Source organism: Panthera leo, chromosome A3 (genome assembly GCF_018350215.1).
Source record: "Panthera leo isolate Ple1 chromosome A3, P.leo_Ple1_pat1.1, whole genome shotgun sequence".
In the NCBI taxonomy this organism is placed as follows: domain Eukaryota; kingdom Metazoa; phylum Chordata; class Mammalia; order Carnivora; family Felidae; genus Panthera; species Panthera leo.
In genome coordinates this window covers 25,995,109-26,021,472 of record NC_056681.1, presented here as the reverse complement: position 1 = coordinate 26,021,472, position 26,364 = coordinate 25,995,109, and the positions used below count along the sequence as shown (strand labels likewise).

General features: G+C 42.8%; 2 protein-coding genes across 5 annotated transcripts in view; both read left to right on the top strand.

The window, feature by feature from the left end:
- Window positions 1–17,439, top strand: part of MAPRE1 (microtubule associated protein RP/EB family member 1) — a 30,258-nt gene extending 12,819 nt beyond the window's left edge. For both annotated transcript variants that reach the window (XM_042931257.1, XM_042931258.1), the window contains exons 3-7: window positions 3,991–4,136; window positions 6,493–6,700; window positions 9,217–9,338; window positions 13,944–14,096; window positions 15,699–17,439. In XM_042931257.1, coding sequence (XP_042787191.1) covers window positions 3,991–4,136; window positions 6,493–6,700; window positions 9,217–9,338; window positions 13,944–14,096; window positions 15,699–15,755 — 686 coding nt within the window. In that variant the 3' untranslated portion in view covers window positions 15,756–17,439. The remainder of the gene's footprint in view (window positions 1–3,990; window positions 4,137–6,492; window positions 6,701–9,216; window positions 9,339–13,943; window positions 14,097–15,698) is intronic.
- A 4,191-nt stretch (window positions 17,440–21,630) lies between these two features.
- EFCAB8 (EF-hand calcium binding domain 8) overlaps window positions 21,631–26,364 on the top strand; it is a 70,099-nt gene continuing 65,365 nt past the window's right edge. For 2 of the 3 annotated variants that reach the window (XM_042931253.1, XM_042931252.1), the window contains exon 1: window positions 21,631–24,935. In XM_042931253.1, coding sequence (XP_042787187.1) covers window positions 24,847–24,935 — 89 coding nt within the window. In that variant the 5' untranslated portion in view covers window positions 21,631–24,846. Of the gene's footprint in view, window positions 24,936–25,351; window positions 25,421–26,364 lie in introns of all 3 variants that reach the window. The other variant, XM_042931255.1, reaches the window with a different exon arrangement.

Sequence of the window (26,364 nt, the reverse complement as noted above, 5' to 3'; positions counted from 1 at the left end):
AGCCCTCTTTTTCCAAATTTTATTCCTCCTTTAAGATGACTGATGCCTCGCCTATTCTCTAAAGTCTGAACATGCTTACATTTAGTAGTTAGTGTGTTTTCTGTGTGATGTGTTAGAACCTTGGGAGCTCTTCATCTGGAGTCTTCTGATAGACAAGCATCTCTCGCGTGGAATGTTGGCTACAGCTTTCATCTCATGCTTCAGGGCTCTTCGCACCCGAAAGGATTGAGGACCAGTGCACTTGAGATCTCGCAGGCTTTTGGAGTAGGGGTTGCACTGTTTCGTGTTCTCTGCTTGCAGCACAGATCTTGGTAGGGGGGTGCCGTAGCAGTTGGTGAGACTCGTGGTTGACTCAGTGACATAAGCTGGTTCTGCCCTAAGTCCGTCTACATCTTCAGGCCACAGATTATGTGGACCTGTTCTCCTGCCACAGGTCGCTGGGTCAGCAGCCATCTGAGAGGGGCCCTGCTTATGTTGCCAGCCTTTGTTCTTAAGGCAGACTGGACTGCAGGCTCCTTTTAACCTGTTCTGTATCCAGTTGAGACATTTCTAGGCCAGGAGTTTTCAGCCCTTTTGTGAAAGGCAGCTGATAAATTTTTTTCTTTCAAACATTTACCTTCTTTTTTTGTGTGTTCTAATTATAGAAGTAATATTTACTGGGGCTCCGAAGTAATATTTACTGGGGCTCCTGGCCAGCTCAGTCAGTGGAGGGTGTGACTCTTGATCTCAGGGTTGTGAGTTCAAGCCCCATGTTGGGTGTAGAGTTTACTTAAAAACAAAAAAAAATTTTTTAAGTAATATTTACCATAGTACATACTTGAATATTTAAAAGATAGAATGCATCCAGTACCATCCCCCAGAGATGGCCACTATTTAGTCATTTTTGATCTAAAAAACAGTAATTTCATATGGTTTAACCTGATAGGTTGTATTTTCTTCTAGTTGTTTTTCTATACATATGTATTAAATGACTATTTATATATATGAAGATATTTTGTAGGTAAGTTTTTTGTATCTTGCTCTTTCTTTTAATATTAAATCTTGAGTTCCCCCCCAAAATAAAAAAATGTATTTAAAAAAAATTTTTTTATAGTTTATTTATGTTTTGAGAGAGAGAGAGAGAGAGAGAGAGTGAGCAGGGGAAGAGCAGAGAGAGAGAGAGGGAGACACAGACTCCAAAGCAGGCTCCAGCTTCAAGTTGTCAGCACAGAGCCAGACGCGGGGCTCAAACCCACCAACCACGAGATCATGACCCGAGCCGAAGTCAGACACCCAACCTACTGAGCCACCCAGGCACCCCCCCAAAAAATGTATTTTGGATACTTGCATAATTTCTCAGGAAGATGGTGTGCTAATTGATTGCTCTTACTGTTGGACATAAAGGTTGCTTCCATTTTTTTTTTTAACACCCGTGAATAAAGTTAGCATAGTTTTGTAAGTGAATCTTTGCCCTATTTTTTTTTTTTTTTTAATTAACTGCCTTCGACTGGACCCCCGGATGTGTTTATATTTCTTTTGTGAATTGTCCAATTACCTTGTCCATTTTTATGAGGTGTTAATGTTTTTTTTAATGTATCATTTCTCTGCTTCAGCCAGCTATAGTGTAGCAGCGTGGTATATCTTTTCTCCCCATCTAGGAAATGCTTCTTTATTCAACTATAAGTTGTTCTAAGAGGATGTAAGATGATGGTACTGTGCAAAAGAACGGTGGGCGGGGAGTTCAGGATACCTGGGGTCTGGTTCTAAGCTTGCTCTCTGGCCTCTGTGGTCTTGGCCACAGTTTTTCGTCCTCAGTTTTTAAATTTATGATGGCTCTAAGGATTCTTCTGGCTCTAAAATAAGGAACTGTGATAGTTCATCAAACAGGTTTTTTCTGAGAGGCATATGACTACTGCTTTTAAGTGGTTTTGGTTGACTTTAGCCAGAAGTTCATGGATGGCTTGAGAATAGTGTGCATTTAGTAAATGCACATTATTTTGCTGTTTCAGAAAATTTCCTTTCATGTGTAGAGCAGTGCTGTGGGTATAGATGCTTAATAGATTATTTTCTGTGTGTGTGTGTGTGTGTGTGTGTGTGTGTGTGTGTGTGGGTTTATGTGCATGCGCTTTTTAAGCTGATTTTTATGCATCACATTTACATTACAATTAGTAAATTGTGATTCTTTTTATTTTTTTTTTTAATGTTTATTTTTGAGAGAGACAGAGACAGAATGTGAGTGGGTTAGGAGCAGAGAGAGAGGGAGACACAGAAGCAGAAGCAGAAGCAGCCTCCAGGCTCTTGAGCTGTCAGCACAGAGCCTGACGTGGGGCTCGAACCCACGAGCCGTGAGATCATGACCTGAGCCGAAGTCGGACGCTCAACCGACTGAGCCACCCAGGCGCCCCAAATTGTGACTCTTTTTAAATGTAACAGATTACCCTTCTTTATGCTCTTAGTTTGTTAAAGACACTTGGTCATTGTCCTCTAGAATGTAGGAAGCTCTTGGTGTCCCTATTTTAAAAATATAAATACTGCTAATTGAATCCCTGGACCTAGAATTCCTTCAGTATATTTTTGTTGGACAAGAAAGTAAATCTGGCACCTCGAAAACCAGGCTTTCACTTTCTGATGCTTGTTTCTACTCAGACTGTCACTGTGGTCACTGAAGTGCTTCTGCCCTTTGCATCTTCTTTCCAAAAATGATGATAATGGCACTGTTATGCTAGAACTGGCCGGGAGCCAGATTGGCCTGATTTAAAGTAAGTTGACAGTGTGTATTACAGCAGTCTCGCTCTGCAGAATGCCCCTTGGTTCGTCCCTGGGTTTCTTGTCCCTACCCCTGGTTGGCTCCTTTGGCCCCTTTAACCTTTAGCCCTGCAGGGACAGTTCAGTGCACTGGGAACCCTTCCCTGTCTGAGGAGAGTGTGGTCTGGTAGGCATTAGAGGAGTTACATTCATGGACATTTTAAGCACCAAGGAAATATTTTTGGGGGTGGTGATGGGAAAAAATGGGAAAGTGGGGGGAAGGAATGAAATTGGAAAGCAAATGGGATGAAATCTGTGTAATGATTGTCTGTAGTTACTTTAAAAAAATTAAATGGGAGAACACAAAAGTGTCTTCTATTTAACTTTCTTTATAAACTGTTGGGTTAAGTTTATGTAGAGATGTAAAACCTCAGGGAGACAGTCATCTTAGAAAAATATTTATTTAACCTAGGGCAGAGGATGGATCTTTAAAGTACTTGGGAAATCCCTACTCTTGCTAGTGGAGAGGAGGGTATGTCCTTGCAAAAAACCAGAGTCACCTCTCTTTCTGTTTTTGCTCTTCTAGACATTCGTTTTCTTTTTCTTTTCTTTTTTTTTTAAGTTGTTTTTAGAGAGAGCACACGTGATTGGGGGAGGGGCAGAGAGAGACAGAGACAGAATCCCAAACAGGCTCCACAGGGTCAGTGCAGAGCCCGATGTGGGGCTTGAACTCACACCCTGAGATCATGACCTGAGCTGAAGTTGGACTTAACCAGCTGAGCCACCTATGTGCCACTAGGGTTAATTTTTCTTTATAGTGGTCATTTTATTGTCATGCTGGTTTGTTACAAAGAATAGTTTTAAAATTTCATAGAAACATTTCTTTTTTCCTCATCACAGGCTTCTGCATTGCAAGTGTGTTAGAACTTAGGTGAAACCAGTCTTGTTACTGATTTTGAGAAATTGACTTTGAAGTCATGTGGTAATGAAGCTTTTGGGTTTTATAGATCTACCTTGTTATTTTTTTAATTAATTAATTTTTTTGAAGTAAACTCTACCCCCAATGTGGGGCTCAAACTCACGACACCAAGATCAAGAGTTGCATGCTCTATCAATGGAGCCAGCCAGGCACCCCAGTAGGGTCCAATTAACAATTTTTTGAATTGTACATGGGTTAAATAGGTCTGAGTAAAAGTTCATCCTGCTTTTTTAATCGTAGCATTTAATGACCTAAGTGTGTATTTTATTCTCTTGTTGTTCATTCAGGGGCTGCCTATTGTCAGTTTATGGACATGCTGTTCCCTGGCTCCATTGCCCTGAAAAAAGTGAAATTCCAGGCTAAGCTAGAACACGAATACATCCAGAACTTCAAAATACTACAAGCAGGTTTTAAGAGAATGGGTGTTGACAAAGTAAGTAAATTTTATTCTTTGATTTAGATTTTTCTTTTTAGGTTGTTTCTTAACTAGTAATTGTTACTAGTGGACATTTGCTCCCCTTCCCCCCTCCCCCCCCCCCCCCCCCAGCCCAATTCATATAGTTATCTTTTCTCCAGTTAACATAGAATTTACTGGGAGCAAAGCTTCCCTCTACCCTCCTATCCTTGGTTCTCCTGTTGTTTTTCTCCTTTATTTTGAAGTTACTAGCGTTTGGAGGAATCAACCTGTAAATCTGTCCTCATGATTTTTTTTTTTTTTAATAATACTGTTTAATCTTTATTAGTCTGAGATCTAATCCTTTTTATCCCTGGATTTACATCTGTAAAGCATAACAGATGGTAGAATAAGTAGTTCTAATAGAGAAGATTCTAGAAATACTTGCTTTTTATAGCAGGGTATAGGGAAGATCCCTTGTGGGTGCTGGCAAGTTCCCTTTTGCCCCCAATGATATTTGAAGGTACCAGAAACACAGTCCACCAGACTTCATTAAGGACAAATGTTATCTCTGTTTTAATAGATAATGTATTACTGCAAAATTAATGTTTCTCCCCTCCCCCCTCATTAGAATGGTTTGTTCTTTTATTTTTTTAAATTTTTTATTAAAATTTTTTTAATGTTTAGTTTTGAGAGAGAGAGAGAGAGATAGACTGAGTGGGGGAAGGGCAGAGAGAGAGGGAGACACAGAATCCGAAGCAGGCTCCAGGCTCTGAGCTTTCAGCACAGAGCCTGTTGCAGGGCTTGAACCCACAGACCATGAGATCATGACCTGAGCCAGAGTCAGACACTCAACCAACTGAGCTACCCAGGCTCCCCTAGAATGGTTTATTCTTTTAAGTCATTTTTGGGGAAAAACATTTTTTTAGTAAAGTTTGTAATCACTCATTATCTTCCTGGTGTCTCTGGTCTGTATTTACTATGAAATCAGTCTTATTTTTATTTTAGTTTTGTCTCTATAGAATACATAGAACATACATTTGTATTGAATGAAAATCATTTTGTTACCAGGCATAGTTTAAACTAGGTGTAGCTTATTATATGCAGTAATTTTTCTTTTCATAGAGTTCTATTTTATTTTATTCTATTTATTAAATTTTTCTAATGTTTATTTTATTTTTTGAGAGAGAGAGACAGAGCGTGAGTAGGGGAGGGGCAGAGAGAGAGGGAGACACAGAATCTGAAGCAGCTCCAGGCTCTGAGCTGTCCATAGAGCCCGATGCGGGGGTTAAACCCATGAACTGCAAGATCATGGCCTGAGCCAAAGTCGGACACTTAACCGACTGAGCCACCCATACATCCCTATGCTTTATTTTTTTCAACAAGGAAAATTTCTAAAGCATACAAAAGTAGAGCGAATAGTACGATGATCCCTCATGATCTTCAGCAATTATCATATCATGGCCAGTTTGTTTCAGATATACCTTTACCCCACCTGCTGTAGTCAGGGAGTATTGAGAAGTGAGTTCCACATGTAACATTTTGTTTGTAAATGCTTCAGTATCATACAAAGTAATTTCTTAAAATAGTATTTATTTGCTTAGAGGGGTAGATATGGTTCAGATTATTACATACATTCTTCTTTATAAAAATACAATTGCCACTGGAATCCTTGAAGAGTTAAAAGATAATTACACTCTGGCCAACAGTCCAACAATTTGAGGTCATAACTGATAACACGATCCTTGTACAATAAAAAAGTTTACAGGGTCCTTAAAGTATATTTTAATAGGATTGGAATTACTTGAAAAACATAACCGTTTTGTAGAAATCTGTTCTGGGACTGATTATGTACCTTGAGCGGTTTTTAAGACAGAATTTTTTTCCCCCCTTTCTTTTTTTTCTGGATGAATTTTTTTTTTTTTTTTCCCAGTTTTACTGAGATATGGTTGACACGACAGAATTTTCTTTAACAGTTCATTATAGGTACCGGTGGTTGGTTTGTGCTCTAGGTTTCATACTTTGTGATAGGCACTGTGGCCGTGCAGGTTGCATAGGAGATTTACTCTTTACAGTGCAGTGACATGTCTTACGATGCCTTTGGATATGTGTATGTGACTTCCATATGATACAAATGATGCTTATTCTTTTGCCTTTCTAATTCCTTTTGATGGACTGGGAGGGTGGTTGCCAGGTCTAAGTACTTTGTGGAAAGCAAACTGAATTAAACTTGCTCTATAAACTTTCAGGGGCTTACTTAGCACTAAGTTCTTGCCTCTAAAAAATTTTTTTTCTCCTTTTGGCAGAGCTTTATACTGATTTGATGCATGGACATGTTTGATGCTTGCCAAAAGCCTCTTGCTTTGGGCTAAATAGTCTTGATATTTCTCTGCAGATAATTCCTGTGGACAAATTAGTAAAAGGAAAGTTTCAGGACAATTTTGAATTTGTTCAGTGGTTCAAGAAGTTTTTTGATGCAAACTATGATGGAAAAGACTATGACCCCGTAGCTGCCAGACAAGGTCAAGAAACTGCAGTGGCTCCCTCCCTTGTTGCTCCAGCTCTGAACAAACCGAAGAAACCTCTCAGCTCTAGCAGTGCAGGTAAAACAACAAAACAAAAACACCATTTCCAAATAATAGTATTCCAAGTATTCATTCAGCCTTCAGTCAGAATCTCTTGAGCAGCTGTTGGCTTTGGGAGATTAAGCAGCTCACTCCCAGCCATGTGGTATGAGCATGGGTTGTGGCACCAGGCAGACCTGTGTTTGTTCTTGGGTCACTGTCGCCCTGTTTAAGCCACTTCATCTCTGCCCCACAGTTTCTTTGTGTATAAAGTGGGAATTTCAGTACTTGCCCCAGAGGGTTATTCTTGAGGCCTGAATGAATTCAATGAATTTAATTTTGTCAACACTGTTTACTTGTGTGGGGTAGAAATTCTTCAGGTCAGCTCACATAGAAGAGAGCTTTAGTTTGAACATGAGGACATTTCACAGGACCCTAGGATGGGAAGTTACAGCCAGATGTGAATACCTAGGAACTGAAGGAGTTTCCTAGGTCTCTTAGGGACTGTGCTTGGCTCTCTGCATCATCGTTCTGTCTGCAGACCAGCTTCCTGTGCTTACTTCAGGCTTCCCTGTCCTCCCTAAAATTTGAGCTGCTTAGTGGCTTTGGCTTGCTGTGATGCCAGCAGAATCTGGGAGGCAGTTTTTAGAGACCTTCTCTAGAAGGTTTTGGCCTGGTAGGTTTCCCAAAACCTGTAGTGTATTCATAAAACACACATACGCTTTGGGACAGGGCAGGTGTTCTACAAATGCTAACTCCTCCTTTTCCAGAAGGTAGCAAGAATATTAGTTAAGATCCCATAGTACCTTGAGAGAGAGGCTGATCCATCTGGTAGATAGAGAGGGACATTGAGTACTCTTAATTTTCATAGCTTTATGGATATACAACTTTATTAAGATGTGATTCACTTGCCGTACAATTAATCCATTTAAAATAGACACTTGAGTTCTTTTTAGTATATCTACAGATATGTTCAACTATCACCACATCCAATTTTAGAATATTTTTATTACTCCCAAAAAGAAACCTCGTGTGTGCCCTGTCGCGGTCACTTCCCGTTTTCCCCTAGCTCTTCCCTTCCCCTCAACCCCAGGCAACCACTGATCTGCTTTGTCTGTGGATTTACCCATTCTGGACATTTCACATAAAGAGGATCATAGAGTATGTGGTCTTTGTGTCTGGCTTCTTTCATTTAGCATAATGTTTCCCAGATTCATCCACGTTGTAGCACGTGGCAGTACTTGGTGGTTTTTAATGGCTAAGTTATACTGCATTGTATGGCCGTACCACGTACCATGTATCTGTTCACCACTTGATGATCATTTGGGTTGCTTCCACTCTTGAGCTGTTATCAGTAGTGCTGCTTTGAACACTCCTATATAGGTTTCTGTGTGGGCCTATGTTTTCATTTCTCTTGGCATATATCCAAAGGTATATACTTGTGGAACACAATTCTTGGGTCATGTGGTTACTCTGACCTTTTGCAGAACTACCTATTTTCCAAGTGGCTGCAGCGTTTTACATTCCCATCAGCAGAGTGTATGAAGGTTCTGATTTCTCCAAATACTGGGTGTTAGCTTCTTAGAGTGGGGATCTGTGTAGGTAACCCTGTACATTTTCGTATTTCAGGTGCTGGTAACAGGCAAGTGGAGACTTGTAGTAAGCATTCAATCTTGGGGATGAACGCAGACTAGAAATCATCCAGAGGAAGGCCTGTACCTGTGGGTGAAAGGCCTTATGGTTACTGAATAGTTTGGGGTATCAGGAAGATCAGATATTTTTAAGCCTGGCATAATGTGCAGCTTTACAAAATAGTTGCTGAATACATGATTAAAATCATCATGGGTGATAAATTTACCTCAAGGTAGCCCATCCTTGATTGTTTTAACTTGACTGCTCTTTCCATGTTTTAACTTCACTACCTTTTTTGGCTCTACGTACAGAGAAGTTGTAAATCCTAGTCAGGGTGTTGCTTTTCTCTCATAACTCTCCTAAACACCTTTTAAAAGTGAACAAGGTGCAGGTTTTGAGGTAATTAGCGGTAACAGCAGTCTCTACCACCCTCCCCTTCCCAAGCCAAGAAGCTTGAGGTTCTAAGGTAGAGGGCATCTGACTTCCCAGATGGGGAACCTTGGGCACCTGACAGCAGCTGGGGCTGTGAGCTCACTCCTGGCATGAAGTTTGCCTTTGCTCCATGGAGTTGTCCCTGTTAGTGGATTTGGTTGGAGCTAGGTTAAGGTGGACCGTCTGTATGCGCCAGAATGACTGTGTCTCTTTCAGGTGATAGTCCTCTTAACCCCAGTGGAAGAAAGACCTCACAGAGGGACTCATTCCCAGCACCAAAGGTGGTGGCTAAAGTCAGTACCTGACTCTGCTGCCAGGATAAAAACCACCTTGGGCAAACGTGGGAGTGCAGTTTTGCATGCTGGGCTCTCTACGTTGGGTCCCTTCACTATACAGCTGTGGAGGGCAGTTGTTCACAGCCTCCTCTTGCCCCGTCCGTTCTTTTGGTCTTGAAATTTCTCCTCTTAAAAAAAGCTCTGCTCCTCTCTCAGCTCCACAGAGGCCCATTGCGACCCACAGAACTACTGCAACCCCTAAGGCTGGCCCAGGTGTGGTGCGAAAGAATCCTGGTGTGGGCAACGGGGATGACGAAGCAGCTGAATTGATGCAGCAGGTAGGCACCTCCTCTGTCCAAGACGGGAGTCACTTCGGGGGACGGACTCTTGGCAGCACTGACCACGGGAGGGCTGTCGGTGCTCTTGTAGAAAGACCTGCCTCGTCCCCCTGCTGAAGCAGTCCTCGTGACATGTGAGCACTTTGGGTGCTGTGTGAGGACTGTGAGTGTGCAGGTGGAGGTGGAAGGCGTTTCTAAGATCTGTTAGTGTGACGGAGACCGATGTCTTTGGAAGCCCACCCCTACGCTAGAACCCTGTTGAAGGTTTCTGGAACTGTTAGGGTTCTGTGGGATTCAGAGAGTGTCTCTTGAATTTTGGCTCTGACAAAAGATGAAGGAGAGTTCCTTTCTAAATTGTAATTAAAAAGAAGACTGCACGGGCTCTCTGCTGAAATCCTGGGTCACTAGAGATCCAAGTTACGGTGGAACTGGTATGGAAAGCCCGCTGTTGCTCTTTTGTTCTTAATCAGTTCAGTGATTTGAAATGCATACTTCAGGATTAGTTAGATGTCCTGAAGGTACTTGTCAGAGGTCTCTGTGGATCTGAACAAAGTTTAGACTTTTACGTGTTTTCTCACCAGTTTGTAGAGTTTTGTTTGTTGGCTTGCTTTTGGATGATTCTCTTGATTAATTCCAGTTTTAAAATCAGGGATGCTCTATGATTCCTGTGAGTTTGAGATTGAATCCTTTCACTTTCCTAAAAGCCAAGTCTTAAAACCTAGAGGCAATGGCCTCACTTTGACCTGGAACCTCTCGTGACCCCAACCCTGCTCCTTGGAGTTCAGGACGTAAGAACCTGCCAAGAGATCACAGTTTTTTGTTTTGTTTTGTATTGTTTTGTTTTGTTTCATTTTGTTTTGTTTTGCTTTGTTTCAGTCTTCGATTTCTGCATGCCCTGTGCTCCTAGGTGCCATGGGAATGTCAAGGTGACTGGGTCACCGTCCCCATCAGTGTGGCTGCCTTGAGTGCCCACTGGGCGTGGTCACTGTGAAGTACAGAAGTCCTGGAGAAAAAGACTTCCCTGAAACTGTTGGTTTTCAGGCAAGGATGTACACAGGAAGCAATCTCAGAGAAAAGCAGTGTTGCTGAGGCCAAAGCTGGGTGGCCAGCACAGGGTTGATCTTGTACTGTGTAGGAGAAGACACAGCGGCTTCTGTGAGACTGCTGCTCTTGGCTCACTCAGCTCGTGTCCTGTGTGATGGGGCACAGGCTTTGGGTTCTATACATTTGGGGATTTTCCTGACTCTGCCATTTAACTTCTTGGGGTCAATTAACCTCTCTGAACTGACTGTGTGTTGTGTGAGGTGGGGCTAATATTTTGCTCATGGTAGTTGATTGGGCCACATGAGCTGATGTGCTGTCAGGTTCTTAGGGTGGGGTTTGGGATAAATGGGGAAAATGGCAGTGGATAAGAGACCATTGTAATTATTATGGCTGTTGTCTGTGGTCCTGATAGAGTGAAATAGATTCTGAATTGTCTGTCTTTTTTTTTTTTTTTTTTTTTTTTTTTTTAACGTTTATTTATTTTTGAGACAGAGAGAGACAGAGCATGAACGGGGGAGGGTCAGAGAGAGAGGGAGACACAGAATCTGAAACAGGCTCCAGGCTCTGAGCTGTCAGCATGGAGAGCCCGATGCGGGGCTCGAACTCACAGACTGAGATCATGACCTGAGCTGAAGTCGGACGCTCAACCGGCTGAGCCACCCAGGCGCCCCTGAATTGTCTTTCTTAAAAGTTCACAGGAGCCCGATTGTCTTGGTGAAATATACAGATGTTAATGATAAAAACAAAAATAGCTGACGTTTTGAGAGCCGTTTGCCATTGCTCTCCCGAGTGCTTCAGTTTCACTTTTGCACTTTTGTGTTAGTCCTGTGAGGCCTCGCAGACCAGGACAGTGTGCCTGGGGAGGTTACGGGTCCTGCGCTGGGGTTTGAGCCAGCTGCCTCACGCCTGCCTCAGAAGTACTTTGGCTTGCACGGGGTTTCCATTTTAATTTTTTTTTAATGTGAAGGATTTTTTAGATTCTCTCCAGGTTGCCAGAGTCCTTACCTGTAATACTCTGTCACTGATCCCTTGGCTCATTTACATGATCTGTCTGGCCCCTTGGAAGTATTTGAATTTGTGCCCCTTGATGAAGGTGAAGAGGTCTGGGGAACGTGACTGATGTGGGAAATAGAGCAAGATGCGCTTCTTACGATAAGAGGACAACAGTGTATTCTTCACAGATTTCCTCGTAGTGTTCATTTCCTTAGGAGAGCTGCAGTGATTGCACCTTCTTAAGGCATCCTGGAGAAATTTACTTTTGGTTGAGTCCAAAGCAGCACTGTTCGAAAGAAGGAGAATGCAAACCAGAAATGTGAGGCATATCTATAATTTAAAATATTCTAGTAGCTACATTTAAAAAAGTGAAAAGAAACACATGAAATTTCTTCTCATGACCCATTACCGAATCTATCCAAAGTGTTATCATTTTAACATGTAATCATTACAAATAATTATCAATGAGATATTTTATGTTTGAAGACTGTACTAGGTCTTTGAAATCCAGGGTGTATTTAATATTTACAGCCGGTCTCAATTGCACTGGCCACATTTCAAGTGCCCAAGTAACTACTTGTGGCCCCCAGCTACCATAGTGGCCAGTGTAGGTCCAAAGCATTCTCCTTGGGTTTCCTAGATTATGGCTATTACTTTACTACAAGAGAAGGTTTGAGAGTGGCATTGATGACTTGCCACAGAGTTTTAATAACCTCATTAGTAAGCATTTAGAGGAGTGGGGAGTGAAAGCCAGTGACTTATTAGTGTATACTGAGTATTTCGTGTGTGTTTTTTGTGGATACATAGTTATCGAGTGATATCCTGGAGGAGTGCTGCGTTGGCCCCACAGGTAGGGCCCAGAAGGCTGGGTTCTGGTGCCCTTGATGATTTGTAGGCCTGAGGAGGTTTGAGTGGGTTTGTGGGTGAGGCACTAGTGAATCGTGAGTGGTAGACTCCAAAGTATAGCATACCTTTTGAAGCCATTTTGACTTCCTTTTCATCCTGTCACTGATGTGATTAGAAGGCCTCTTCCCTGGCTCTTGGATCTTGGAACTGAGGATTTAAGGCAGCTTCCTACTGGTGGGGTTGGTCAGTTCTTGCCCTGCTATCCCCTGGCATGTTCTGCTTTGGGGCTGATAGTTTAAAGAAAGCAACAAGCAGCAGTGAAGTGATTTCTGTGGTTGATAAAGGATGAGCGAAAGACTGTTTAGAACCTTGATTCGGGTTGGTCTGTTCAGGCCTTTGATGATGAACATTGAAATTAAGTAATTGACAGAATGGTCCTGGTGGTTCTTGTCACCTGCTCCTCATCTCTGGAGGCTTCGTGATGGCAGCTTCTGAAGGGGGAGTTTTCTTCCACCCTAGGACAGGACTTGATCCCTTTGACTGTAGCTGGCTGCTTTGTGAGGTCATGGGGAAGCTAAAGAAGTGGTTTGCTTCAGATTCCAGCCAGTTTAGAAGGTTGGACGAGATTTCTGCAGTGCCTTTCTGGCTCTCAGAATTCCCTGCTACCCAATTGTTCTCCGCAGCTGCACCTTTGATTTCCTGGCTTGACCTTCCCTGTGGCCCCGGCCTGTGTGTCCTGTGAGGATTTTGTGCTGCGTGGTATGCCTTTTAATTTGCATGTCGTGAGAGTTAAATCAAATTCACATGTCATAGATTTGAATACACTGGAATGAAGATATGTATCGTGCTTCAAATACGCAAAGGGCCCTGAGAGTTGTTACGACTTTTATTGCTCTTGGTTGGATAGACCTGGCCTAAGCACTGAAATTTATTTCTTCATGGACCTTTTGGGGGGAATGAGAGCCCCTCAGCAGGGCGCCTGGAGGATTCTGCAGCACGCATGGTGAGCCGATGGGATGCTCAGTGGAGCTAGCTGTGGAACATGGTGGGTCTGCTCCTTGCTTCCGTGTCCTGTCTCCCTTTTGAAACTCTCTTGGGAGAGAGACAGGTGCCAGGATCCTCTCCTCTTCTTTTGAGTCATGGATCGCTTCCCCCGTCCCCAACATACGGCAGCCCGGTAAGAACCATTGAGTTTTCCATGCCCAGGCCTCTGTCACTTGTAGCTGTGTTTGACTAGCAGTAGTCATCTTTAGTCTTCCCCTCCTGGCTCACCATTTCTATCCTGATTCTCTGGACCAGACTGTCTCTTTCCATTGACCTTCACATGCAGAAAGACTTGGATTTGACTGACCAGTGCCCTGATAAGCACACAGTTTATGATTGTTGGCCACCTTGCTTTGCTGGGTTGTGGACTCTGCTTCTGTATTTGTCTCTGGATCCCATCTTTTTTTCTCCTTGATCTTTTCTCAGTCCCTGAGAAGTTCCCTCATGTTTCATGGTGTGGCCTGCCTTTTCCTTGGGGTTGTTAGAGTCAAGATGGCCATGAACAGGCCCACATTATTTCTTTGGAGATGAAGAAAACCGATATTAAACTAAAGTGGGTGTTTGTCCCTGTTAGAGAGTTTGATGGAAGGCCACCTCTTCTTCTGGGTTAGCAGGTGGTGTGATATGTTACTGGTATATAAATGCCAAGTATCTCACCCTTTTCAATGTCTTATGCAGGTCAACGTATTGAAACTTACTGTTGAAGACTTGGAGAAAGAGAGAGATTTCTACTTTGGAAAGCTAAGGAACATTGAATTGATTTGCCAGGAGAACGAGGGGGAAAACAACCCTGTATTGCAGAGGATCGTGGACATTCTCTACGCCACAGACGTACGTGTTGACATGAGGATGTTTTCTTGCCATTTGCCACCAGAGAAAATAAATTTTATCTGGTTGGTGTCAGCCGACTCAGTGCTGATGCTTGTATGTTCCAGCGTAGCAGTTATCAAAAGACTTGAACTTTGACCCCTCAGAGTCAGCTAGAGAACACCTCTGCTCAACCTCCGCCTCTGCCTTGACGTCTGTGAGCCTTTGAGTCAGGAAAAGGACATGGAGGTGGCTGGCTTGCCCTGCTTCTGTAGTTCATGGCCCCTGACAGGCGATGAGTGCTACAAAATGCTCATAACGCCACCATCCCCACTCCACCCCCTACGGCTTGGACCCCTCAGCCTGAGGTGCTAGCTCCATTTTATCATGACCTGGGAACCAGGTACTGGCCCCTTTTTGATGTTCCCTGCCCACACCTGTCAGATTGTATCTTTGTGCCTGGTTCCCATTTCCTCCCAGTACTTTATGGGCCAGTTTCTTGGGATCCGTGTGTATTATTACACAACCGAAGCTGCTGATATTAATCATGACACATTAGCTGATCATGGAAGACTGATTTTCCCTAGATTTAGGATTTACTATCTCGCTATGTTCACTGTTGACTGGCTTTACTTTTGTGTGAATCTGCATACCTAGCAAGGTCTGTAGGATCAAGCTGCAGTGTATATCTGAGTGTTTTATGGTATAGCAGTATACAAACATAAGGTAATATTAGTATTGTCATTAACACTGTTCTCTAAACATATCAAGTGAATTTGGGGGGGGGATCGAGACATGATGAAAAAAATACTTTGTTCAATAAATCCTTATTCCGGGCTTGCTCTGGGCAGCTAATGAAAACAGAGGTGATGAAGATATAGGGGTCCTTGGGCTAGTCTGAGTATTATTTTAGTGGTGTCATATCTTAGGTAAATCCAGCTGTAGAGATTTAGTTTAAAAAGAAAAAAAAAAGATGGTGGTTGAAGGGGAAGTCGGATTTTTATGGTGGCGTAGCCACTGTCACATGCCAGAATGCCCGGAGCCAGTGTGAGGCGGGAGCCGTGAATCTGCTGTTTTCCCATGCCACTGAGGTGGAGTCAGTCTTACCGCTCTTGTGGGTATTGGGAGTGTCTTGGGTGAACCCACAGCACCTGCAATTGCATGAGTGGTTCCTAAGTGTGATCAAAAGCATGCGGAAAGGAAAAGCAGGCTGTGGGACAGCTTATTGACGGGAGATGGCGTTATATTGAACTCCATCATGACTTCAGGGATTTTTGAGGGTAAATTTTCTTTTTTTTAAAACAACCTTATTGAGGTATAATTGACATAACGAACCGTACACATTTAAGTACAACTTGATGTGTGAAATCATCGCCAAAATCAAGAAATCAACTTTTGAGAGTAAATTTGTGCTCAGTTTTTTTTGCCTTTTGTGAGATTGTTTCTACTGTCTAAGAAAAGTAGTGGTCACTGGCCTTGTGCTATTAAATGTCAAGTGTGTGGTAGAGACAGGAAGAGCCGTAGACTTTGAGAGGCTTTCAGTATGAGGAAAGTGACCCCACAGTAGAAACTGATGGTTTGCTTGGTGCTGAGTAATAGCTTTCCCCTCTCATTTTCCCATTTTAGGAAGGCTTTGTGATCCCTGATGAAGGGGGCCCACAGGAGGAGCAAGAAGAGTATTAACAGCCTGGACCAGCAGAGCAACATCCGAATTCTTCACTCCAAATCATGTGCTTAACTGTAAAATATTCCCTTTTATTATTCTTAGAGGACTCACTGGTTTCTTTTCATGAGCAAAAAGTACCTCTTCTTAAAGTGCACTTTGCAGAAGTTTCACTCTTTTTCCAATGAGTTTGAGTTAGGAGCTTTCACCTTGTAGCGGAGCAGTATTAACACCTAGCTGGCTCACCTAGGGAGCAGAGAGGCCGACCATGGGGCTCCCCGTGTGGACGCTGGTAACACTGATTGCTGGAGACGGTGTTTTTATGTAATGCACTGAGGTGGAGACCTCAGTAGAGAAATGTAAAGACTGATTTGAATTTTAAGCTAATGTGAAATCTTGGCAGAGAACGTTTTAATAAATAAATGCCTTAAGAGTATTTAAAATATGCTTCCATATTTCAAAATATAAAATGGAACGTGACAGATTTACGTGTTTGACATTGTGTCTGGGAAGGAAGGGCCAGACCTCTGGACCTTTGGTATCTGCTGTTCACAGGCCTTGCAGGGCTGTTTGAATCTGCAAAGGCCTACACCTTGGCCCAGAAGGAAAGTTTAAAAAGTTGCTCTGTAAAGCCATTTGGTGTCCTTGACCAGTTGTATCCCTGCCCTGAGAAGCAAGAGGCATTGTTGCCTGGACGAACAGAGGGTGTGTTTCAGCCCTGACATGTTTGAGTTGTAGAGCTTCAATTTCAGTGAACATTTCTCTGACCATTTTTCCAGTTATCCCTGAAATTTCTATGTATTGTGTTTTTTGGGAAATGAGGTGTGTCCAGTTTTTAAATCTAACAACTACTTTTGGGGACTTGCCCACATCTCTGGGATTTGAATGGGGGTCGTGTCCCATTTTACTGTCTTTTAAGTTTACATTGAACATGTTTCTCTTCTCTGCTCCCCTTGCCCACTGGGGACTCCTCTTTGGCTCCTTAAAGTTTGCTGCTTAGAGTGTAAGTTCAGCAGGCAGGTGGTCACGCTGCAAGTTCTTTCTGGACCTCTGGCAAAGGGAGTGACCAGTGAAGGCCATCGCTACCTTGGGCTCTGCAAGGCTGGGTGTTCTTGGTACCTGCTGTCCACAGCCCTCCACTGTTATCGGAATACTTTGCCAGTGCACTAATCTCTTTGGAGATAAAATTCGTTAGCGTGTTACTAAATGTTAATTTTCTTTTGCAGAAAATACAGTGCCGTGTCTGAATTAATTATTAATATTTAAAATATTTCATTCCTTAACTCTTCCTCATTTGCTTTACCCCTAGCCTATTCAGTTCCTTTGTTTGGCAGAATTCTGCAAAATGTGTGTCACCCACTACTGAAGATTGTTCAGCCCCTGATGTATTTGTATTGATTTGTTTCTGGTGGTAGCTTGTCCTAAAATGTGTGTAGAAAGCAGATATTTTATGATAAAATTGTTGTGTAGTGCATGCTCTGTGTGGGATTCAGAGGAAAACCCAGATTCAGTGATTAACAATGCCAAAAAATGCAAGTAACTAGCCATTGTTCAAATAACAGTGGTGCTATTTCTCTTTTGTGGCCTTTTAGACTTTTGTTGCCCTAAAATTCCATTTTATTGGGAACCCATTTTCCACCTGGTCTTTCTTGACAGGGTTTTTTTCTACTTTAAACAGTTTCTAAATAAAATTCTGTATTTCAAGAGTGTCATGTCTTCTGAAGTTTGTCTTGCCCTGGGTATATTCTTTTAGGTTCAAATGGTAAGGGGCCAATTCTTCTTTCTTAAATTTGGACTGATCTTTTCAAATCTTTCACTGTTTTTTTCAAATGTGCTTATTTCTAAGCCTGTTCCTTTTTTCTCTGTTCTTGACATTACATTTCTCGGCTTCCTGCTGTTAGACATTCTCATGTTACTGTGAGAGGTTTTTTGAGAAGTCCAAGGCTTGGCCCATCTGCCTTGAAGTCTTTTCAGGCGGATTCCACCTGAGAAACGTACTGCTGGATAGTGCTTGCTGGATACCATGGGGCGATAGCTTTTTCCCCCCTGAAAGTATGTTTCAAAGGCAGTGGACACAGTCTGAATCTATGAAATAACCTGAAATTGTCATCATTTTTCCCTCCTTTTTAAAAATTCTGTGCCAGAAGAAGTGAGTTCAGAAAGAGACTTGCTGCCATTTTCAGTATGAAATAAATGGGTAGGAGGTAATTTTCTGTGTGGGCTTTAGGGTGCCTGCCACAATCATGGATGCTCTGTAAACCCAACTTGATGATTTTGCGTAGGGTTAAATCCATATTACTTCCTCTAGAAGTTAAGAGTATGCGCCTTCAGAAGGAATTTGATACCCCATGTGTTGGTAATCTACAAGAAGATGCCTCCAGGCATGCTTAGAGTTTGTGAAGATACTGTTGGGTAAGGTGCGCTGAGAAGTTAACCCTGGAAGGAGTGAAGCTGCTACTGCCTGCACCTCTGACCTAAGTCTTTTGACCTCGTCCTTTCGGCTGAGGACTGTGAAGTCTTTTGATCTGACTGGTTCAGGTTAGGTCACTGGTGCAGTTAACTTGAATAAGCTGCTTGGTTTGCTTGGCAAGTTCTGTGTTGTTTGAGGATAGGTAAACAGACGGGTCCTCTGGCTGGATTTGGATTTAGGATTCACTCAGGCTGGTGGTCCTCAAACGATGGGCTTCAGAATCATCTGGGAAACTTGGCTGACATAACGTGTTTCTAAAGTCCATCTCCAGAAATCCTGAGTTGGAAGATTGAAAATCTTACTGTGTACCTCAGGTGACCCGGGTTTGATGCAGCCCTCAGACTTGCACTTTGGCCTTACGTATGTGCCTGCAAGTTCAAGTCTAATTCTGACAGGGGGGAACATCAGGTTTGAGTCCTTGCAGGCCCCTCTTAGCTTTGTGACTTCTGAGTTAATGGATCTCTCTTGTTCTGACCTGCAAAATGGGGATGATGAGGTTGGCCGAAATGCCTCCCTCACCGGCCTCTTGTTGGGATCAGAATGAGCTGACAGAAAAAGCAGCCCCAACCTAAGAAAGCCCTACATAGGTTCTTCAGCTCCAGCTTACATTCTCTAGAATTTTTAGATGAGAAAAGCTTGGAGAGGGTTTTTGTATCCTGAAAATCCAGGAGGGCATTGCTTAAGATAGGCTTGGAATACTTTGTAAAATAAGTAACACGTTCTTTTACTGTTTCTTGTTCAGCTTGGTGGTGGTATTGAGGAGTCCAGCTCCTTTAGGTTTTCAGACAGTGATTTTGATCCTGTTTTCCCCAAGTGACAGTGAAGTCTAAACACACATTTCACTATTTTCTTTTAAATAAAGATTCGGTGATTCAGTCATTCAGATTCATGGATTTAAAAAACTTGTATTTTCTTCAAGGTGTACTCTCTAGAATGTAATGTGGTTTGGGAAAGGAAGCAGTTCTCTTTTGCTATAATCAGAGTGACTCTAGAGAAGTTTTTCTGTAAGAATTTTATAAGGTTTGGTATGAGGAGCTCCTTTTGTGATGTTGACCCCAGTTCACCACAGTCCACAAACAAAACCTAGGCTTTAAGCCTGATGAACCTAATCAGATTAGCTTGCTAGGTAGCGTGTGGGTGACCCAAATCTGACCAGTGTCAGCAGAGAGAGTGGAAGTTGAACCACATTGAAGCCGAGCCTGTGGTCAGTGTTGACTTAGAAGTAGGACTGTGTCATACTTTCGAATTCACACATTGCAGTTACAAAATTTTAAGATCAGATGAGTTCATATTTAGTTCTGATACTTGATTTTTTCTTACTGTTTTAACATTTGAGGATATAACCGAGTACAGGGTCTTTTGTCTGAAAGAAAGTCCATGGAGGGATTCTGTACTTAACACATGCAGCTTGTCTGTGGTTAGAACCATTAACCCAGATGACTTCAGCCGGATTGTTACGCAGTTACAACTGTTGTAGGTCTGTTTCCCTTTTGGCCGAATCTGAATTGGAAAGAAATGTTATCTTAGTCCTTGGAACACAGAGGCGCTCAGTTGAGGTGGTTAGGGTAGTTTCGTTAAACTGGTTATGTAGATAAGCAGGTCTACCCTTAGAGTTGGCTTTTGTAGGCCCCTTAATCCAAGACCTTTAAGTCAGGACCATAAAAATTAAAATCTAAATAACCTGTATTTATACTGGAGGCTTTGAGGTTCTGAAATGTAAAATGAAAATAGCCTGCACAGACCAGTTTCTGCAGGTAGGGAGAGGCAAATCTTTGTCCTGTGACTGTAAGCAAACCAGGTTAGCTGCCAAAGCTTAGAACTTTGTAGATGGTATCGAGAGAGATTTAGTATTGCAAAGTGATGTCACTGGTTTGCAGTTCTGTCTGATGTCTGTCTTTAAAGATTAAAAAAAAAATCCTCCTTTTTCCTGGTTTATTTTGAATGTTTTTCCCAGTCTGCAGGAATTGTTGGTGGGGATAGGCTGGATGCAGGTATGAGGAACGAGGAGGAAGAAGAATTTATTACATTTACTGATGTCTTTAACTTTCAGTTCTGGTTGTAGAATGAGATTTGGGAAGTTGGTAGGTGTGATTCAGCCCATCTGCGTAAGTTCTAACAGAGCTGGATGGTTCTTACTAGTTTCCAGTGGGGGCAGAGGTGAGTTTCTAAGATTCAGCCTTAATGGATGATTCACAAATTGCAGGGTAGACTATTAAAGTTAAGTCCAAGGTCAAGCATACAAGTGGGTAGACTGAATATATAAAGGGAGTGTGTGGCTAGAGTCCTTCTCTGACCTTTACCAAAATGAATGAGGGAGTCAGTGCTTTGGCCAGGAGGCCAGGGACCAGGAGCTGAGAGACCACAGCCCTTCTCCAGGGCCCTGTGTCCCGGGTCTGCAGAGCAGAGCTTTCCACTGGCTCAGTGAGGAGTGGAGCAAGGATGGTTTCCCCAAGATCTCTTCTGGGCCAGGAGAGAGTTAACTTAGGTCTGTAAAAAGCTGATAGGGTACTGGAGCCGAAAAGAATGGAAGAATGCTTAAGTTCCGGCAGATATTGCCCCTGGAGTCCAGTTTTCATCAGGAGAAGGATAGGATTTGTTCAGAGAAAAGCACAGTGTTTCTCAGCATCAGCTACCTACATTTTGCATGTGAAATTATTTTTTTTAAATATGAAATTTATTGTCAAATTGGTTTCCATACAACACCCAGTGCTCATCCCAACAGGTGCCCTCCTCAATACCCATCACCCACCCACCCCTCCCTCCCATCCCCCATCAACCCTCAGATTGTTCTCAGTTTTCAAGAGTCTCTTATGGTTTGGCTCCCTCCCTCCCTTTCTCTTTTGTTTTTTTTTCCTTCTCCTTCCCCATGGCCTTCTGTTAAGTTTCTCAGGATCCACATAAGAATGAAAACATATGGTATCTGTCTTTCTCTGTATGACTTATTTCACTTAGCATGATACTTTCCAGTTCCATTCACGTTGCTACAAAAGGCCATATTTCATTCTTTCTCATTGCCACGTAGTATTCCATTGTGTATATAAACCACAATTTCTTTATCCATTCATCAGTTGATGGACATTTAGGCTCTTTCCATAATTTGGCTATTGTTGAGAGTGCTGCTATAAAGATTGGGGTACAAGTGCCCCTATGCATCAGTACTCCTGTATCCCTTGGGTAAGTTCCTAGCAGTGCTATTGCTGGGACATAGGGTAGATCTATTTTTAATTTTTTGAGGAACCTCTACACTGTTTTCCAGAGCAGCTGCACCAGTTTGCATTCCCACCAACAGTGCAAGAGGGTTCCCGTTTCTCCACATCCTCTCCAGCATCTGTAGTCTCCTGATTTGTTCATTTTGGCCACTCTGACTGGCGTGAGGTGGTATCTGAGTGTGGTTTTGATTTGTATTTCCCTGATGAGGAGCGACGTTGAGCATCTTTTCATGTGCCTGTTGACCATCTGGATGTCTTCAGCATGTGAAATCTTGAAAAAAATCTCACTGACAATGAAATTGTAAAGTGTACAACTTCTGTGTTTTAATGCAAGTTTTGACTCTAAAAGAAGGAGCTTTGACAGAAGTAATAAGTGGTTCAACAACACGTGTTTGACTGCAAGCTGCAGGAAGAGCTTTGCCAGTAATACAGCAGGTCCCTCCTTGTCCTCAGAGGATCCATTTCCAAGACCCCAGGGGCTGCCTGAAACCGTGGCTAGTACTGGTCCCCATGTATACTATGTTTTTTTCCTGTACAGATATACTTATGATGGAATAATTTACAAACTAGGCACAGTAAGAGATTAGCAACAACTAGTAATAGAACAGTTGGAAAAGTATGCTGTAATAAAAGTTAAAGGTACGTGGTCTCAGAGTATCTTTGTGTACCGTACTTACCCATCTGGTGACGATGTGAGATGATGAACTGCCCACGTGGTGAAATGAAGTCAGGGGGATGACGCAGGGGCTGTGACGTAGCATTAGGCTACTATTGACCTTCTGAGGGTATGTCAGGAGGAGGACGCAGTTGACTGTGGGTGGCAGGGGCTGCAGAGAGGGAACCGTGGATGAAGGGGGACTGCTGTGTGCCTGTCCCTGAATCGCCCTGTGTAATACAAGAATCTAAACAGCCCACACCCAGGACCTGCCATGGCTCATCCTAGTGGGCATGAGTTGCCTTCAGGTTCCTTTCCTCTGTCGCTGTCTTGGCAGTTGTTTTATCGTGTTCGTATTTGCATTTCTTGCATTGGGGCCCGTTGATAGATTTTGAAGTAGTTCTAGTGGTTTTAAGGTCTGTCACACCTCATGGTCGTTTGGAGTTTAGCATTCTAAAGGTTTCTAACCCAATATCCGACTTTTTTTTTTTTTTTTTTTGTATTTTATGTTTTTTTACAAAATGATGTGAGAGTTAAAATGTATGATTATATATGAGTGCTGTTTTTAGTTTGAAATTTAAATCCTGCATGGTTGAATGGAATAAACTGTGTTTTTTACAGGTAACTCTAGGCTATCCCAGCTTGCTTCTGTGTGCACCTCCCTCCCTATTAATTTTAAAGGCTGAGAGAAGAAATAATGTCGAATGAAATAAAAATAATTAAAACAATTTTCCTAAGAATTTCTAATTCTGTGACTTAATATTCTCTCCCCCCCCTCCCCCAATCTTTAAGGAGTGTTTTTCTTTTTTGGGGGAGGAGGTGGGTAAGTAGTTACTGAACCACATTGAGAATCTGCCTTTTTTCTTGCATCATGGTACTTTGAAGTCTCTGGCATTTGAACCTGAGTTTGGCACTGGTGTGGAGAGGAAGAGCATGGTTTTAAATGTCATGCGAGTGGGTAGAGTTGTTGACCTCAACTAAGGTGTGATCTTGAACTTGATACTAATCTTCAGGGTCCCCTCCAGTTCCAGCAGTCACTGACTTCCCTCTCATTTATTCACGTTCGAAAAGGAAAAGCCTCTCTCCTTGGATATCAGGTTGTATCTGAAAATTGTTGACAAATTATATAAAGCAGAGAAGAAAACAAGTTTTTGTTTGTTTTAAAGTCTGTCGAGGAATAATTGACACACATAATTAGGACACAGGTTTTGATGTCTTGAAGCTCTACAGTGGTAGAGCCGGAAGGACGGTGTTGACACCGCTACTCAGTGGAGCAGAGGTACCACCCCTGCAGTGGGTTCTTGCGTCCGACACCGCAGCCCTGGTGGCCTGGGAGTTGCTCCTTCCGGCAGCACCCTGGCATCTCTGCTGTAGGGAACCACTGTCTCCTTCGGATTGGCGGGGGATGCCCGAGCTAGTCTCAGGTAGCTTTTTCCAGAATTCGTTTTTGTGCAGAGATTGATCTAGAAGATTTTACTTCTAAACATCTTCCTTCCCATTTCTGTTTTTGGTTTTTTGGGTTTTGCTTTGTTTTGTTTGGTCTTTTGTTTTGTTTAACCTGAGTTACTGATGATCATATTTTTACTCTTTTTAGGTAGAAGTTTTCTGAACTTTCTTTACCTGAAAAGAGAAATTCATCTTAATATTTCTCCATTTTTCTCCTGTTTCTTCCCAGGGAAGGAGAAATATATTTATTATGACAGAATTTAGCATATTTTAGTCCCATATGGAAACATTGGTAAGTGTAGGAGCTACTGTGAGTAGAAATGGGACATTGGACTGGAAAATGAAAATTCCCCCCAAAATGAGTGGGAAGCAGTTAAATGTGGGGGCATTAGCCATGTTTTCTTTTTTTTCTTCAATAAATCCTTTTAGTTTATTAATATCTAGTTCAATAAAACTCTGATTTTAAAGACCTCGTGCACCGTTTATGACCTTTCATTGAACCACTTTACTTTTGATGTTCTCCGTTGTGACAAAATTGTGTTTCCATTATTGATGAAATGGGAGCAGACTTTTTGTCTGTTGGTGTTATCTTCGTGGTGTAGGTCTCGGGAGAAGGTCTTGTTTGGTGGTAAAGTAACATTTTGGTAACATCTCGGTAATGAAATGCGATTTAGCTGGGTATCTTTAAACCTGGAATCCATGTCCCTGAGTGGAATCTTCCCACGAGATCTACCTTTGGCCGAGTCACCCTGTTGTGTTGTGCCCTGGACCAAGATTGAACACTGCTGCATCTAGTCCAGGCCTCTCTCAGGCTGACTGAAGGACCCCCATCCACAATGCCCTTGTGGCCTTCCTCTTTCCAAAGCATTGGAGCTCATGCAGAGGACAGTGTAGAGAGCTGCTGTGCCTTCCAGTGTCCCAACTGTGGGGGTCAGTTAGCCTTTTGGTTTTGGTGAATCCTGCTTGATCATCAGGCTCCCTGGCGTTTTCCACAGTTTCTGTGACAGGTGGGCACTGTGCTGTGTATATGTCCTATGGGTCATTTTGTACTCATACTCGTCCTGGCTGTGTGTGCTGTAGCTCCTGTCATTGTTGTAAGTTCAACTTTGTCAATAAAAAGAATGTCTCACATTGGATGACAGATGGCTGTGTGGTATGGTTTGTGGGATGGAGTCTGATGTTCCATTTCGTGTTCTGTACATGGAATTGTCTCCTCTTCCTGGTTCTTTCTAAACGTGGCCAGCTGACTCTGGTGGAGTCAGGTGGAAGCCCTCGGAGTTCCACGATGACTTCATAGAGGAGCTACGTTGGACTCGGGGACAGCTGCCAAGATGTCTCAGTTGAAATGGAAGTCGAAAACCAATATACCTCTGTCAAAAATAGCCAGCAAGGTTACCTGGGGAGAACAAATTGGGTCAGGGTGAGTGAGGGTTTGGGACTGAAGTTGTCTCCCAAAGATCAGACACCTGGGCCCTAAGATGCATTTGCCAGCAACTGAAAGCTGAACAAGAGGGCATCTCCTAGCTGTTTCCAGGGCAGCTGTAACTGCTTTTGGCCTTAAGTCATCTGCCCCTATGATTTTTTTTTTTTTTTTTTTTTTTTTAGAGCATGAGCAGGGGAAAGGGACAGAGGGAGAGAGAGAGAATCCCAAACAGGCTCCGTGCTCAATGTGGAGCCCGATGCAGGGCTTGATCCCACAACCCTGGGATCATGACCTAAGCAGAAATGAAGAGTCAGACACTCAACCCAACCGGCTGAGCTGCCCAGGTGCCTCTGCCCCTATGAATTAAAAACGAATTCAGCAAACCACTGTTTCTCTTCCCTTCCCTCCCCTAGTGGCTACTCCATCCTCTCTTCGTTTCCAGGTGTGTGCCGTGCCCCACCCCGCCACTTGCCCTAGAACAGGTAACTGTGAGGGTGTAGTTGTGGGGATGGCTTTTCCTGATCATAGCTGTTCTCTAATTCCAAATAGAAAATTCTCTATCTCGATTTTTCTTCCTCCAGTATTAGAGGACTAGTACTTCTCTCTGCTTCTTAGTCTTTCCCTTGACCTTTTCTCTTCGAGGTCTCTTGCCTTCAACCAGTGTTTTTCCCTTGTTTCCGTCCACAGACATACACAGAACAGTGTGTTTTGGTCAGACACATACTTTTCTCTTAATGAAACTTTTAGTAATTTGAAATCATTAAAAATATTTAAATAGTTAGAAGAATGGTATCAAGAACTCCCCCTTTGTCCAGACTGTGAACATTTTGCTTTATCATTGTATATGTTTGTTGAACATTTGAGAATAAATTACACTGTGCCCCTTATACTATACTCAAATGTGTAGTTCCTAAGAACAAGGACATTCTCTTTTGTAACCACAGTACAGTAGTCAAAAGCAGGAAACAACATTAACTTGGTCATTAAGAATATAGATAGTGTTCAAATTTCAAATGTTCACGTTTCACCAGTGGACCTATTCATGGCCCTTAGAGCCCCCCCAGCCCCCCAGCTCTAAATACTGGAATTCTCTGCCCAAAGTGCTTTGAATCTCATTCTTTGTGGGCCTGTTCCCCAGTGCATCACTTTTGAAGGCAGCCCCCTCGGTTTAAGGTAACCGTGGAGCAGTAGTGGTGAGGTGTGGCCTGCATGTGGGCTGAGGTGTCCGTCCCACATGCCACCATGCAGAAGCCCCTTGTCAGGATGGGTTGGGCATGGTAGGTGCACAGAGGTCTTGGAGGCTGACTGTCTCTACACGGCCAAATTCTGGCACTTAGCTGAGGAGTTAAAGAATTCTAATTTTTTTTTTTTTTTAATTTAAATTTTAGTTAACATACAGTGCAATTTTGGTTTCAGGAGTAGAATT